At 52.7% G+C, this 13,826-nt stretch overlaps 1 protein-coding gene across 1 annotated transcript in view; it reads right to left on the bottom strand.

The window, feature by feature from the left end:
- MYO9B (myosin IXB) overlaps positions 1-13,826 on the bottom strand; it is a 138,306-nt gene that overhangs the window by 26,422 nt on the left and 98,058 nt on the right. Inside the window, 6 exon segments of the mRNA XM_058425766.1 lie at positions 285-395; positions 2,325-2,405; positions 3,001-3,123; positions 4,121-4,160; positions 6,920-7,033; positions 12,203-12,281. Of these exon segments, the coding sequence (XP_058281749.1) occupies positions 285-395; positions 2,325-2,405; positions 3,001-3,123; positions 4,121-4,160; positions 6,920-7,033; positions 12,203-12,281 (548 nt within the window).

Below are 13,826 nucleotides of genomic sequence, written 5' to 3'. Positions count from 1 at the left end.
AGCCTCCTCAGTAGCTAGGAGTACAGGCAGCTGCTGCCACACCCGGCTTATTTTTGTATTTTTAGTAGAGATGGGGTTTCACCATGTTGGTCAGGCTGGTCTTGAACTCTTGACCTCAGGTGATCCGCCCGCCTTGGCCTCCCAAGGTGCCAGGATTACAGGCGTGAGCCACTGCACCTGGCCAACCTGCTGGGTTTACACTCCAGCAAGGAGCTCTCTTTGGAAGACGGTGATTGCCTTTGCCATCAAACAGGTGTGTCCAGGTATGTGTGCTTGTGGCCTACCTGGAACGTGTACTTGGCACTGTACCCTGACCTCCGGATGCGCACGGTCTCCAGCATGCCGGTGTAGCGCAGCTGCTGCAGGACCAGCTCGTCGTCAAAGCACAGCTCTTTCTGAAATGGGAATGCGAGAGATCAGGCAGGTGGCCTTGACCTGACAGGATGCCCAAGTCTGTCGGTGGCTCAGGCCTGGGAACTGTGAGATGAGGGCACTTTCCCATGCGACCACTGCCTCTTGGGATCCCGAACACAGGCATGGTCAGGGTGCACATGTGGGTGCTGGCTAGCCGACCTGGGAGTATTCTATGGCACGGCAGCCAGGAGTACCAGGACAAGGGGTCCGTCCTTGCTCCAGACACTCTTTCTGGAATGAGGCCAAGATGGGAGGATCAGTTGAGGCCAGGAGTTCGAGACCAGCCTGGGCAACATAGTGCGACCCCCATCTCTAGTCATTTAAATTTATTTAAAAAAAAAAAAAAAAAAGAACCCAAATGCAAATCTGTTCTGGGCTTGTTCTCCATGGCAGGCACTGGGGTAAGTGCTGGGAATTCAGTGGAGAGGAGAGCTTGGTCTGGGGGCAGGAGCCACACACAGGTTATGGGGCGGACAAAGCCCAGTGTTCCGGGCCTGTTCTCTGCCAGGCACTGGGGTAAGTGCTGGGGATTCGGTGGAGAGGAGAGCTTGGTCTGGGGTCAGGAGTCACACACAGGTGATGGGGTGGACAAAGCCCAGCACCCCATGGGAGGTGTCCCAGGAGAGAGGAGATGCTGGGCTGTGTCCTGAGGAGGGAACAGGCAGAGAACAGCTGGGTGGAGGCCCAGAGGAGAAGGAAGAAGCCAAGGGGCTGATGGGGACACAGGGAGATGCTTCCTGCCAGGGGAGAGATGAGGCTGGAAATGCGGCTGCCTCAGTGGGCTTTAAGCCTGGAGCTCAGGGGTCTGGACTTCACTCTGGTGGGCAGTAAGGGATAAGGCATGGGCAGTAAGGGATAAAGCTATAAAGACAAATGGTGCTGGGCGTGGTGGCTTACGCTTGTAATCCCAGCACTTTGGGAGGCTGAGATGGGTGGATCACTTGAAGTCAGGAGTTCAAGACCAGCCTGGCCAACATGGTGAAACCCCGTCTCTATTAAAAATACAAAAATTAGCTGGGCATGGTGGGCACCTGTAATCCCAGCTACTTGGGAGGGTGAGGCAGGAGGATGGCTTGAACCTGGGAGGTCGAGGCTGCAGTGAGCCGAGATCGCACCACTGTACTCCAGCCTGGGTGACAGACAGAGGGAGACTCTCTCAAAAACAAACAAACAAACAAACAAAAACAAAAAAAAGCAAATGGGAAAGAATGGGGAGGGTTGTCATGACTGGGGGTGGATGTGGAGGCCAGGGATGCTGCCACCCTCCAGTGCACAAAATGGGTCTTATCACAGATAATCATCTGCTGGCACAGCCCACGAGCAAAGAAGGTGCACGATGGAGCATCTCCCCAGGTACAGTTGGCGGGAGGTTCCTGCCTGGCTGTGTGCTCACATTTGTCTGGGAGCCCACACCCCTGCTCAGTCCCTGGCAAAGCCCCAAGCTGTCCTCCCAGGGTCAGAGTGGACCTTTCGGGTAAAGGAAGCCTGCGCCAGTGCTGAGCCTGGAGCCCCCACTGGTGGTCCCACCGGGGCTCTGAGGGTCTCTCTAGAAACTTGTAATGTGAGCAGCAGGCTGTGTATGCCTCTGAGACTGCTACGTAATCTCAGCCCCTGCCTTCTGGTACACTCCTTGCACCGGCTACTCTTTGGGATGTATCTGAAGAGCACCCCTGACCTGTCGCTCCCTAATCAAACCTTCTCTGGGCCTCTCCATGTTCCAGATGATGTCCCTGCTCTTAAATGGCCACTTGGGCCATCCTCACTGCTAATGCTCCACCCCCGGCTGCCTCTGGATGGACTGCTGCACCGTCCGCAATACTGCATGGAGGCTGGGGCTGGATGCAGGGACACCGACACCCCTAAGAGTCCGGCATGGGCCTCCTCCTCCCAAACACCTTAGAGAAACTCACCTTTTCAGCATTGGAACGGATGCAGCGGATAAAGAAGGGCTCTGCCTTCCCCAGCGCCTCCAAGAGCTTGTTAAGGGATGTCTGTTAAGGGAAAGAGAAAGCGTTTGGGTTGAGTCAGGGACCCTGGCAGCCGCTGTTCTGTGGGAGGAGACCTGGGATGCTATAGCATCAGTGTGGGGTGGATGGGGTCTGCACGGATGTGGGTCCCTGGCAATGGGACACAAGAGGTTCTAGCTGGACGTTGTGACCCAGGCCTGCGCTATCCCTGGAAACCATTGAGGGAGCTATGTGGTCCCCATGGTCCCAGGGCCACCAGTGCTTGTTTTTGCCTCAGGTGGAAGGCTAGGGCTGGGGACGACCAGACAAACGCTTTCTGGAGATTTGAAACAAAAGGGACCATGGATTTTTTTTTTTTTTTTTTTTTTGAGATGGAGTCTCACTCTTGTTGCCCAGGGTGGAGTGCAATGGCGTGATCTCGGCTCACTGCAACCTCAGCCTCCCAGGTTCAAGCAATTCTCCTGCCTCAGCCTCCCAAGGAGCTGAGATTACAGGTGCCCACCATGCCCGGCTAATTTTTGTATTTTTAGTAGAGATGGGCTGTGCTCGGTGTCGGGTGAAGCTACACAAGCGTGAGGCTGAGCTGACCGCCACCTCCCGCCTCTCCTGCTCCACCTACCTGGAACTGGGCGCTGATGCTTGGTGGCTTTTTCTTCTTGTGCAGGTGCAGTAGGGACTTGGTGGTGCGGTCGTGCAGGGTCATGCTGATGATGAGTTTCAGGGACTTGGAGTCCAGCAGGTTCTAGGACAGACACATGGGGTCCGGCCTGCCCTCCCACAGCCCACACAGGCACGGGGAAGCATCACAGGCGTCCCCAGAGCCAGGGCAGAACAGCGTCCCCGCAGCGAGTGCCCGGGCAGCAACTCTTAGGTTTGGTCTCAGGACCACACTATTGATGCAGGCCCAGTGGAATGAGGTGGGTTTGCACTTTGCACACAGCGCTGGTTCCAGGAGGGCTGATGACAGCCTCTTTCACAGCCTGAGTGGCTGCCCCATTTCCTCTTCCTCTGGGTTAGAGAGGAAGCCAGTGCTACTGAACCTGGCCGTCCCTCTCCTCTGCACAGCTCCTACAGTTTACATTACTTGAGTCAAGAAGGGCCAGGTCCTTTCTGTGCCATCCGCATGAGCTCATCGGACAGGCCACCGTCATGTGTCAGCCAGTTCTATCAGCTGACAAGAGGAATTAGCCCTCTTCCATCTGCTAACTAGACTGCAAGGCTATTCTTACTCTGCTTGCAAATTTCCTAAATTGCCGCACTTGTATGTGGAAAGGAGACAGAGCGCCTGGGAGGTTCTTTGTCCCATCTGGAAGCGGCCCTGTAGCCAGGGACTGAAGATGGAGATGTTAAACGGAAGGGTCCCATTACCTTGGGGTAGGATGAGCTCTGTGGTGCTATGAACCCACTAGAGCTCCCTGTGGGACCAGGCTGAGGCCAGACTTCAGCTGCGCTTACGCCCCTGGCTTCCTCCCTCACCCCTTCTCTCTGCCTTCTTCTGTAAGCTTCCCTCCATAAGCAGCTGTGTGTGCAAATACCCCATCTCAGACCCTGCTTCTGGGAAACCCGTAAAGAGACAGCTCCAAATCATCTCAACACGAGAACATTTTTTTTTTCTTGGAGGGAGGGGGAGATAGTGGGAAGGAGGAGGAAATGAAGCTGCAGAAGTGAAAGCTCTCAAGATGGGCAGAGAAGCAAGATATCTTGGAACGTGTCGCGCGGGGTGTGTTTTTTTTTTTTACCTTTGGAATGATCTGCTTTTGTTTGATACCTTTACTTTTCCTGTCAAAATATTAAAAATGGTTTTGTGAACAAAAGGAACACAGTGTCGGGATTTGGGTTAGTTCAGCAAGCCACGCCTGGCGGGTTAGACTGAGAGAGAGAGAGGGGAGAGAGCGAGAAGGCGCAAGTGCAACAAGGCCGCCGCCACCTCTCCACGCTGTACACCGTGGCGTGCCTCAGCCACTGTCTCTGGACACCATTTTCCCTGGGATGGCGGCAGCCGGACTCCGTTGGTGGCTGCCCCAAAGCTGAGAAAAGCATTTAGTCTGGGGGCCATTCGGATGTCCGAGAAGTAGGAGGGGCTGGACAGGAATCTACAGGGTGTGACGTGCATCCAACGGGGCTTGCTATGGAGGAACTGACATATCCCCCAAATCACAGCAGGATGCCCTGAGTGGGGCAGAGGGAGCCTGAGCAGTCCTGGTGGTGACCAGGTGACCAGGCTGTCTTTGCCATGTGCTGGTAGACGCCAAGCAGGCCCACAGAGGCCCTTCTGGAACCCTCTGCTGGCAGGGCAGGGACTTGCCCTGCAAAATAACCAAAATGGAGCCTGGGTGGAAGCTCCTTTCAGGATCATGCTAGTGGGAAAGAAGAAAACCAAAGCTGGCCAGGCGCAGTGGCTCACGCCTGTAATCCCAGCACTTTGGGAGGCTGAGGTGAGCGGATCACCTGAGGTCAGGAGTTCAAGGCCAGCCTGGCCAACATGGTGAAACCCTGTCTCTACTAAAAATACAAAAATTAGCCAGGTGTGGTGATGGGCGCCTGTAATCCCAGCTACTCAAGAGACTGAGGCAGGAAAATCGCTTGAACCCAGGAGGCGAAGGTTGCAGTGAGCTGAGATCATGCCACTGCACTCTAGCCTGGGTGACAGAGCAAGACTCTATCTCAAAAACCCCCCCAAAACCCAAAGCTGCTCTTTTGGCCGAGGTAAGGAAGGGAATAGCTCCTGTGTTCTCAGACACCTTATGGAATCTTGCAGATGAAGGGGAAAATAAATAAATAAGTAAATATATGTATTTATTCAAAAGGCCTGGTGCCTTTTGAAGACCGGCTAAGGAGATGGTAACTTGCAGATCTGTGAGATGCCTAGCCGTCTGCAGTTGCATTCAGTTTCACCTGAATCCCTGTGGGGTAAAATAAGGCATAACAAGAACAAAAAAGTTTGAGGCCGAGGTAGGCGGATCATTTGAGGTCAGGAGTTCAAGACCAGCCTGGCCAACATGGTGAAACCCCATCTCTACTAAAAACACAAAAAGATTAGCCGGGTGTGGTGGTGCACACCTGTAATCCCAGCTACTTGGGAGGCTGAGGCAGGAGAATCACTTGAACCCGGGAGGTGGAGGTTGCAGTGAGCCAAGATTGAGCCACTGCACTCCAGCCTGGGTGACAGAGTGAGACTCTGCCTCAAAAAAAAAAAAAAAAAAAAAAAAAAAGAAACAGAAGTTTGAAACAGGCTCCCACTGGGTATGGTGGCTCATGCCTGTAATCCCAGTGCTTTGAGAGGCTCAGGCAGGAGGATCGCTTGAGCCCAGGAGTTTGAGACCAGCCTGGCAGCCTGGGCTGTAACACAGCAAGACTCTACCTCTACAACGATAAAATTAGACAGGTGTGGTAATGCACGCCTGTAGTTCCAGCTACTCTGGAGGTTGAGGCAGGAGGATTGCTTGAACCCAGGAGGTCGAAGCTGCCATGAGTGGTGATCATGTCACTGCTGCACTCTAGCCTGGGCAACAGAATGAAACCCCCATCTCTTAAAAGAGAAAAAAAAGGGCCGGGCACGGTGACTCATGCCTGTAATCCCAGCACTTTGGGAGGTCGAGACAGGCAGATCACCTGAGGTCAGGAGTTCAAGATCAGCCTGACCAACATGGTGAAACCCCATCTCTACTAAAAATACAAAAAATTAGCCGGGAGTGGTGGCAGGTGTCAGTAATCCCAGCTACTTAGGAGGCTGAGGCAGAATTGCTTGAACTTGGGAGGCAGAGGTTGCAGTGAGCCGAGATCGTACCATTGCACTCCAGCCTGGGCAACAAGAGTGAAACTCCGTCTCAAAAAAAGAAAGAAACTGGCTCCCATTGGCTCCCATGCAGGTGCAAGCTTTGCTCTCAGCCAGCCCACACCCCAGTGGCCACTAAAAGGCGAGATGTGGTGACCGCAGGTGGATGTCTTGTCAGCTGAGGCTGCTGCCTGCCTGGTGCTGGGTCAGCATAATGGAAGCATGAGAGTCATTACCTCATTTGCAGGCCGAAAGCAGAGAATACTCAATCCCACAGTGTGCTAACAGTCGGGATCCCAAACCGGTTTATGCACCTTCTGGGCTCTCCTGACTGGCTTATGTGGCCACCTGCAGAGAACAGGGCCACCCTCTCGGGGAAATCGCATGCCCTGCTGCAGATGGCTTCTCTGCAAGCTCACAGTGGCAAAGGCGGGAGCAAGCTTTGCTCTGCAAGCCAGACAGGCACAGGGAGGAGAAAGAGGATGGCACGTTTGCGGGTGGAAAATTAGATGCCTCGAAGAAGGAGTGCTCCTGGGAAGCTGCCCCGTGTGCTGGGAAGCCGACCGTGCCTGGGCCACAGCGCAGACAGAAGCCAGGGGTGTTACTGATTGGCATTTAGTGATGGCTGGGGGTGGGCCATGAGACAGCACTGTGGTTTTAGTGGCTGATGCAAATTAGGAAGACTGCAGGCCCCCGCCAGGGTCGCGGGAGTAGGGGGAGGCGGTTGTCGCACTTGTAAGCAGGGCCTTGGTGGGGGACTCACAGGATGAAGGCGCGGGGTTTCTGGAGCCGACTGAGGGACTGGAGAAGGCTACGGGGGTCCTCGCCCTGCCAGGGCAATCCTTTGATGCTCTTGATCATTTGGTTATGCAAATCGCTGAGGGGAGGGGTGGAGGGGGCGCAGTGACAGAAAGAAGATGGAGTTAGAAGCAGGCCTGCCACCTCAGGGTTCCCAGAGCCATTGGGACCATCCCTAGGCCACTGAAGCCAAAACATGCAGCTGGGGAAAGACACTGTGCTCAATGCTGCCCCTCTCTCTTTTGCCAGAAATGGGGACTGGTCCAGCCTCCCCAAGCCCTGGAGCAGAGCAGGGCTTTGAGGCAAATTGGACTTGGCAACACGGATCATTGATCCTTTTCAATACATCATTTCCAGCTGGGCGCGGTGGCTCACACCTGTAATCCCAGCACTTTGTGAGGCCGAGGCGGGTGGATCACCTGAGGTCAGGAGTTCGAGACCAGCCTGGCCAACATGGCAAAACCCCGTCTCTGCTAAAAATATAAAAAGTTAGCTGGGCATGGTGGAGGGCACCTGTAATCCCAGCTATGTGGGAGGCTGAGGCAGGAGAATTGCTTGAACCCGGGAGGCAGAGGTTGCAGTGAGCTGAGATAGTGCCATTGCACTCCAGCCTGGGAGACAGAGCGAGACTCTGTCTCAAAAAAAAAAGATTATTTCCATCTGATCATTCCACTTCATTCAATCCTTTTCATTTGGATCACTGAAAAAGTTCTCATATTTAAGAGCCTTTGGGGATATTTATTTATTTATTTATTGAGACGGAGTCTCGCTCTGTCGCCCAAGCTGGAGTGCAATGGTGCAATCTCGGCTCACTGCAACCCCTGCCTCCTGGGTTCAAGCGATTCTCCTGCCTCAGCCTCCCAAGTAGCTGGGATTACAGGCGTGCACCACCATGCCCAGCTAATTTTTGTATTTTTATTAGAGATGGGGTTTCATCATGTTGGTCAGGGAGGTCTTGAACTTCTGACCTTGTGATCCGCCCACCTCAGCCTTCCAAAGTGCTGGGATTACAGGTGTGAGCCACCGTGCCTGGCCGGGGATATTTATTTAGTTTAAAATTTATTTTTATTTTTATTTTGTTTTATTTTTTTGAAACAGAGTCTCACTCTGTTGCCCAGGCTGGAGTGCAGTGGTGCGATCTCAGCTCACTGCAATCTCCACTTTCCAGGTTCAAGCGATTCTCCTGCCTCAGCCTCCTGAGTAGCTGGGATTACAGACATGCATCACCCCGCCCAGCCTATTTATTTTCTAAATTCCATGACAGGCTGGGCGTGGTGGTTCATGCCTGTAATCCCAGCACTTTCGGAGGCTGAGCAGGGCAGATCACCTGAGGTAGGGAGTTTAAGACCAGCCTGGCCAACATGGTGAAACCCTGTCTCTACTAAAAACACAAAAATTAGCCGGGCATGGTGGCGCATGCCTGTAGTCCCAGTCACTCCGGAGGCTGAGGCACGACAATCGCTTGAACCTGGGAGGCAGAGGTTGTGGTGAGCCGAGATCGCACCACTGCACTCCAGCCTGAGTGACAGTGAGACTCTGTCTTAAAAAAAAAAAAAAAAAAAAAAAATGCAGTTAGGGGCGACTCAGAAAAAAGACCCTGGTGGGGGGTCTCTGTGGGAGGAGCAAATTAGTCTCTCTCCATGATTTTGTGGCCAGATGTCAATCTCCTTGTTGGCTTCATTAAGGCCTTTGGAGGAATTAATTTGAATACAAGAGCCACAGGTTGAACACAGCAGTTCTCAACTGGGGCGGTACCATCCCCATCAGGGGACATTTGCCAATGTCTGCAGACATTTGTGGTTGTCATGACTTGGGGGTGGGGGTGCTCTCCTGGCATCTGGTGGGTGGAGGCCAGGGATGCTGCTCAACACCCTACAGTCTACAGGACGGATGCCCACCCCAGAGAATGATCTGGCACAGTGCTGAGGTTGGAAACCCTAGTTTTTTTGTTGTTTTTTTTTACAGAGTCTTGCTCTTTTGCCCAGGCTGGAGTGCAGTGGTGTGATTTCGGCTCACTGCAAACCCAGCCTCCCAGGTTCAAGTGATTCTCCTGCCTCAGCCTCCCCAGTAGCTGGGATTACAGGCACACACCATGCCTGGCTAATTTTTGTATTTTTAGTAGACACAGGGTTTCACCATGTTGGCCAGGCTGGTCTTAAACTCCCGACCTCAAGTGACCTGCCCACGTAGTCCTCCCCGAAGTGCTGGGATTACAGGGGTGAGCCACCGCGCCTGGCCAGAGAAACCCTAGTTTAAGGGGATAATTACCCTCAAAGCACTCAACCTTACTCGCTTCATTTTGTTTGATGGCTGTGGGCTTAGGCTTGAGCATGCACGCTGGAGGTGCAAACTCTGGCACTGATACCGTGTGTGAATAAGAATGCCTTAGAGATGAAAACTGGATGCTTTCAAACTAAATATTAGTGAGGAATGTCTAAATGACAAATGTTTTTGACAGAACTTCTAGAAATGAGGATCTGGTTTTTCCTGGTTTTTTTTTTTTTTTTTTTTAATTCCTCATTCCAGACATTTTATTTATTTTTTCTTGTAGAGGTGGAGTCTTGCTATGTTGCCCAGGCTGGTTTCAAACTCCTGGCCTCAAGTGATCCTCCCGCCTTGGCCTCCCAAAGTGCTGGGATTACAGGTGTGTGCTACCGCATCCTGCTGGCAGTCGTTCAAAGCACGTGTTTTAGCTCTGGGCAGGTGGCCTGGAAGGACCCGACCCCAGCCCCTGTGCTCCATGCACCATGCCAAGTGCCCCCATGGCCCCACTTACCTGCTCTCCCCAGCCCTCCAGGGAGGCAGAGCAAAGGCAACAGAGGGGTCGCCTGTCACCTCTATATGCGAGTGGCCTTCACACCCAGGGTGGTCAGTGCAGCGGCCATGGCTTGGAATGAGGCCCATGACTTTGGCCCACCCGCGGCCCTGCTGACCCGGCTAAATCTGCGAATCTGGCAGGAGCAGCCCCTGCCGGCCCTGGCATTCCCTGAACGGCCAGTCCTCTCTGTCTGTGTCCTGGACGCAGCACTGAGCACCTGGGGAAGATGGCTCCCCTCGGTGCCTTGCTGGCCTCGGGATCAAAGGCCCTTTCTGCACTTACTTCTTGCTTTCATAGAAAGCAATGATGTCCTCAAAAGCGTTAATATCGAACTCCTCAGAGCCGTCAAATGAGAAATCTAGCATTGAGCAGCTGAAAGGGAGAATCTGTATAAACTTAACATGCTCCTTGGGCGGGACCCGCAGCCCTGTGGCCAGGCCCTGGGGAGATGGATGCTGCTTCTGCTACCGCAGGTCGGAAGTCACTTTGTCTTTGGGGTAAGGGAGGCAAGAAAAAAAAAAAAGAGGACTGGGTATGGTGGCTCATGCCTGTAATCCCATCACTTTGGGAGGCTGAGGTGGGAAGATGGCTTGAGGCCAGGAGTTTGAAATTAGCCTGGGCAACATGATCAGACCCTGTCTTTATAAAAGAAAAAATAAGCCAGGCGTGGTGGCGTGTGCCTGTTTTCCCAGCTACTTGGGAGGCTGAGGTGGGGGGATTGCTTGAGCCCAGGAGGTTGAGGCTGCAGTGAGCTGTGATTACACCACTGCACTCCAGCCTGGTCTCAAGCAAAACAAAACAACAAAAATGCAACCCACACAATAAAATAGAAGGAAGCTTTCTAGCTGTTGGGAACTTGGGGGACAAAAAAAAAAAAACAACAAAAACAACAGAGGAATGCATTTTCCTTTCTTGTGTCCCATTTTGGGTGAAAAAGGTGATTCCAAAAACTTTTTTTTCTTTTTTTTTGAGACAGAGTCTTGCTCTGTCACCCAGGCTGGAGTGCAGTGGTGCGATCTTGGCTCACTGCAACCTCCATCTCCCAGGTTCAAGCAATTCTCCTGCCTCAGCCTCTTGAGTAGCTGGGACTACGGGTACTCACCACCACGCCTGGCTAATTTTTCTATTTTTAGTAGAGACAAGGTTTCACCATGTTGGCCAGGCTGGTCTCGAACACCCGACCTCAAATGATCCACCTGCCTTGGCCTCCCAAAGTGCTGGATTACAGGTGTGCACCATCACGTCTGGCCAGCCTGCTTTCTTTTCTACCCTGGTGCTGGCACATGCTTGGGTGCGTGCAGGGCCCTTGGTCATTGCTAGGGTCCACAAAAGACCCCGTGTCATCTCATGTGCAACATCAAAGTGTATGTGTTTCTGACTGTGAATGAAGTAACTTGGCAGAACTCCTTTCGGGCCACTCCAGGCAGGATGGGGGAAGAACTCTCCAATCAATCAAGCCCGTCTCTCCGCACCACCATTGATGCTTGGGCTCTACCTCCCAGTGCCCACCCTAGGCCATAAAATGGATCCTTTGTAAACTGAGCCTCCTCCCATCTGCCTAAAGCGCATGATGCACCAAGGCCTGCTATCCTGTGTCCAGAAAAGCAGCCACCAAGTGCTGCTTGGTTCTGGGTCTTTTTGTTTCAAACGGCAGCTCGGTGACTTATTCAGAGCAACCTCGACCTGGGTTTAGAATGTAGCATTCCCCGGTGGCTCACGCCTATAATCCCAGCACTTTGGGGGGCCGAGGCGGGTGGATCACCCGAGGTCAGGAGTTCAAGACCAGCCTGACCAACATGGAGAAACTCCGTCTCTACTAAAAATACAAAATTAGGCTGGGCGCAGTGGCTCACGCCTGTAATCCCAGCACTTTGGGAGGCTGAGGCGGGTGGATCACAAGGTCAGGAGATTGAGACCATCCTGGCCAACACGGTGAAACCCCGTCTCTAGTAAAAAAAAAAAAATACAAAAAAAATTAGCCGGGTGTGGTGGTGGGTGCCTGCAGTCTCAGCTACTCCGGAGGCTGAGGCAGGAGAATGGCATGAACCTGGGAGGCGGAGCTTGCAGTGAGCCGAGATCACGCCACTGCACTCTAGCCTGGGCAACAGAGCAAGACTCTGTCTAAAAACAAACAAACAAACAAACAAACAAACAACAAAAAAACCCAAAACAAAATTAGCTAGGCATCGTGGCGCATGCCTGTAATCCCAGCTACTCAGGAGGCTGAGGCAGGAGAATCGCTTGAACCCGGGAGGCAGAAGTTGCGGTGAGCCGAGATCACGTCATTACACTCCAGCCTAAGCGACAAGAGCGAAACTCCGCCTCAAAAAAAAAAAAAAAAAAAAAAGAATGTAGCATTCCCTAAGTTGTTTGAAACAATGCTGCTGCCACCTAATGATTTCAGTTTGGGCAAATCAGGGTCTTGCTCACCGGTAAAGTTTTTCCGAAGGGGTGCTGGCTCCTCTTGGCAGCTCTTCCGGGTGACTTTGGGCACCAGGGCTGCTCATACCTGCCAGAGACACAGAGTGGACGGTGGTGGGGATGGCCTCCTACGGAGGCTGCAATTATTTTAACCCATTTTATTTATTTATTTGAGATGGAATCTTGCTCTGTCACCCAGGCTGGAGCACAGTGGCGCAATCTCAGCCCACTGCAACTTCTGCCTCCCGAGTTCAAGGGATTCTCCTGCCTCCGCCTCCTGAGTAGCTAGGACTACAGGCCACTGTGCCCAGCTAATTTTTGTATTTTTAGTAGAGACGGGGTTGTGCCATATTGGCCAGGCTGGTCTTGAACTCCTGACCTCAGGTGATCTGCCCACTTTGGCCTCCCAAAATCCTGGGATTATAGGCATGAGTCTCTGCGACACCCCCCAACCTTTTTTTTTTTTTTTTTTTTAATTTTTTACCAACAGGGTCTTGCTGCATTGCCTAGACAGAGTGCAGTGGTGCAATTATAGCTCATGTAACCTCCAACTCCTGGGCTCAAGCAATCCTCCTGCTTCAGTCTCCCAAGTAGCTGGGGCTACAGGCACATGAGGACACACATGACTAAGTTTCAACTTTTCTGGAGAGATAGAGTCTCACTATGTGGCCCAGGCTGGTCTCAAATAGCTGGCCTCAAGCGAGCTGCCTTGGCCTCCTAAAGTGCTAGGACTACTGGTGTGCACCATTGTACGCAGACACTTTGACCCATCTTTTTATTTATTTATTTATTTATTATTTATTTATTTATTTATTTTTTGAGACAGAGTCTTGCACTGTCGCCCGGGCTGGAGTGCAGTGGCGTGATCTTGGCTCACTGCAACCTCTGCCTCCCAGGTTTAAGTGATTCTCCTGCCTCAGACTCCTGAGTGGCTGGGATTACAGGCGCCTGCCACCGCGCCTGGCTAATTTTTTGTATTTTTACTGGAGACGGGGTTTCACTATGTTGGCCAGGCTGGTCTCAACCGCCTGACCTCGTGGTCCACCCACCTCGGTCTCCCGAAGTGCTGGGATTACAGACGTGAGCCACCGTGTCTGGCCTATTTATTTTTTGAGACGGAGTCTTGCTCTGTCATCCAGGCTGGAGTGCACTGGCATGATCTTGGCTCACTGCAACCTCCTACCTCAGCCTTCCTGTGGTAGCTGGGACCATAGGCATGCACCACCATGCCTGGCTAATATCTGCATTTTTAGTAGAGATAGGGTTTCACCATGTCGGTCAGGCTGCTCTTGAACCCCTGACCTCAAGCGATCGTCTGCGTCAGCCTCCCAAAGTGCTGGGATTTCAGGCGTGAGCCACTGCACCTAGCAGACCGATCTTAAAAAGCAGCTCATTGGCCGGGAGCGGTGGCTCACACCTGTAATCCCAGCACTCTGGGAGGCTGAGGCAGGCGGATCACGAGGTCAGGAGATCGAGACCATCCTGGCTAACAGGGTGAAACCCTATCTCTGCTAAAAAATACAAAACAATTAGCCAGGCGTGGTGGCGGGTGCCTGTAGTCCCAGCTACTCGGGAGGCTGAGGCAGGAGAATGGCATGAACCCAGGAGGTGGGGCTTGCAGTAGCTGAGATTG

Source organism: Hylobates moloch, unplaced genomic scaffold, assembly GCF_009828535.3.
Source record: "Hylobates moloch isolate HMO894 unplaced genomic scaffold, HMol_V3 SCAFFOLD_12, whole genome shotgun sequence".
Lineage (NCBI taxonomy): Eukaryota > Metazoa > Chordata > Mammalia > Primates > Hylobatidae > Hylobates > Hylobates moloch.
Note: the sequence above shows the minus strand (reverse complement) of the source record. Positions and strands in the feature narration are given on the sequence as shown.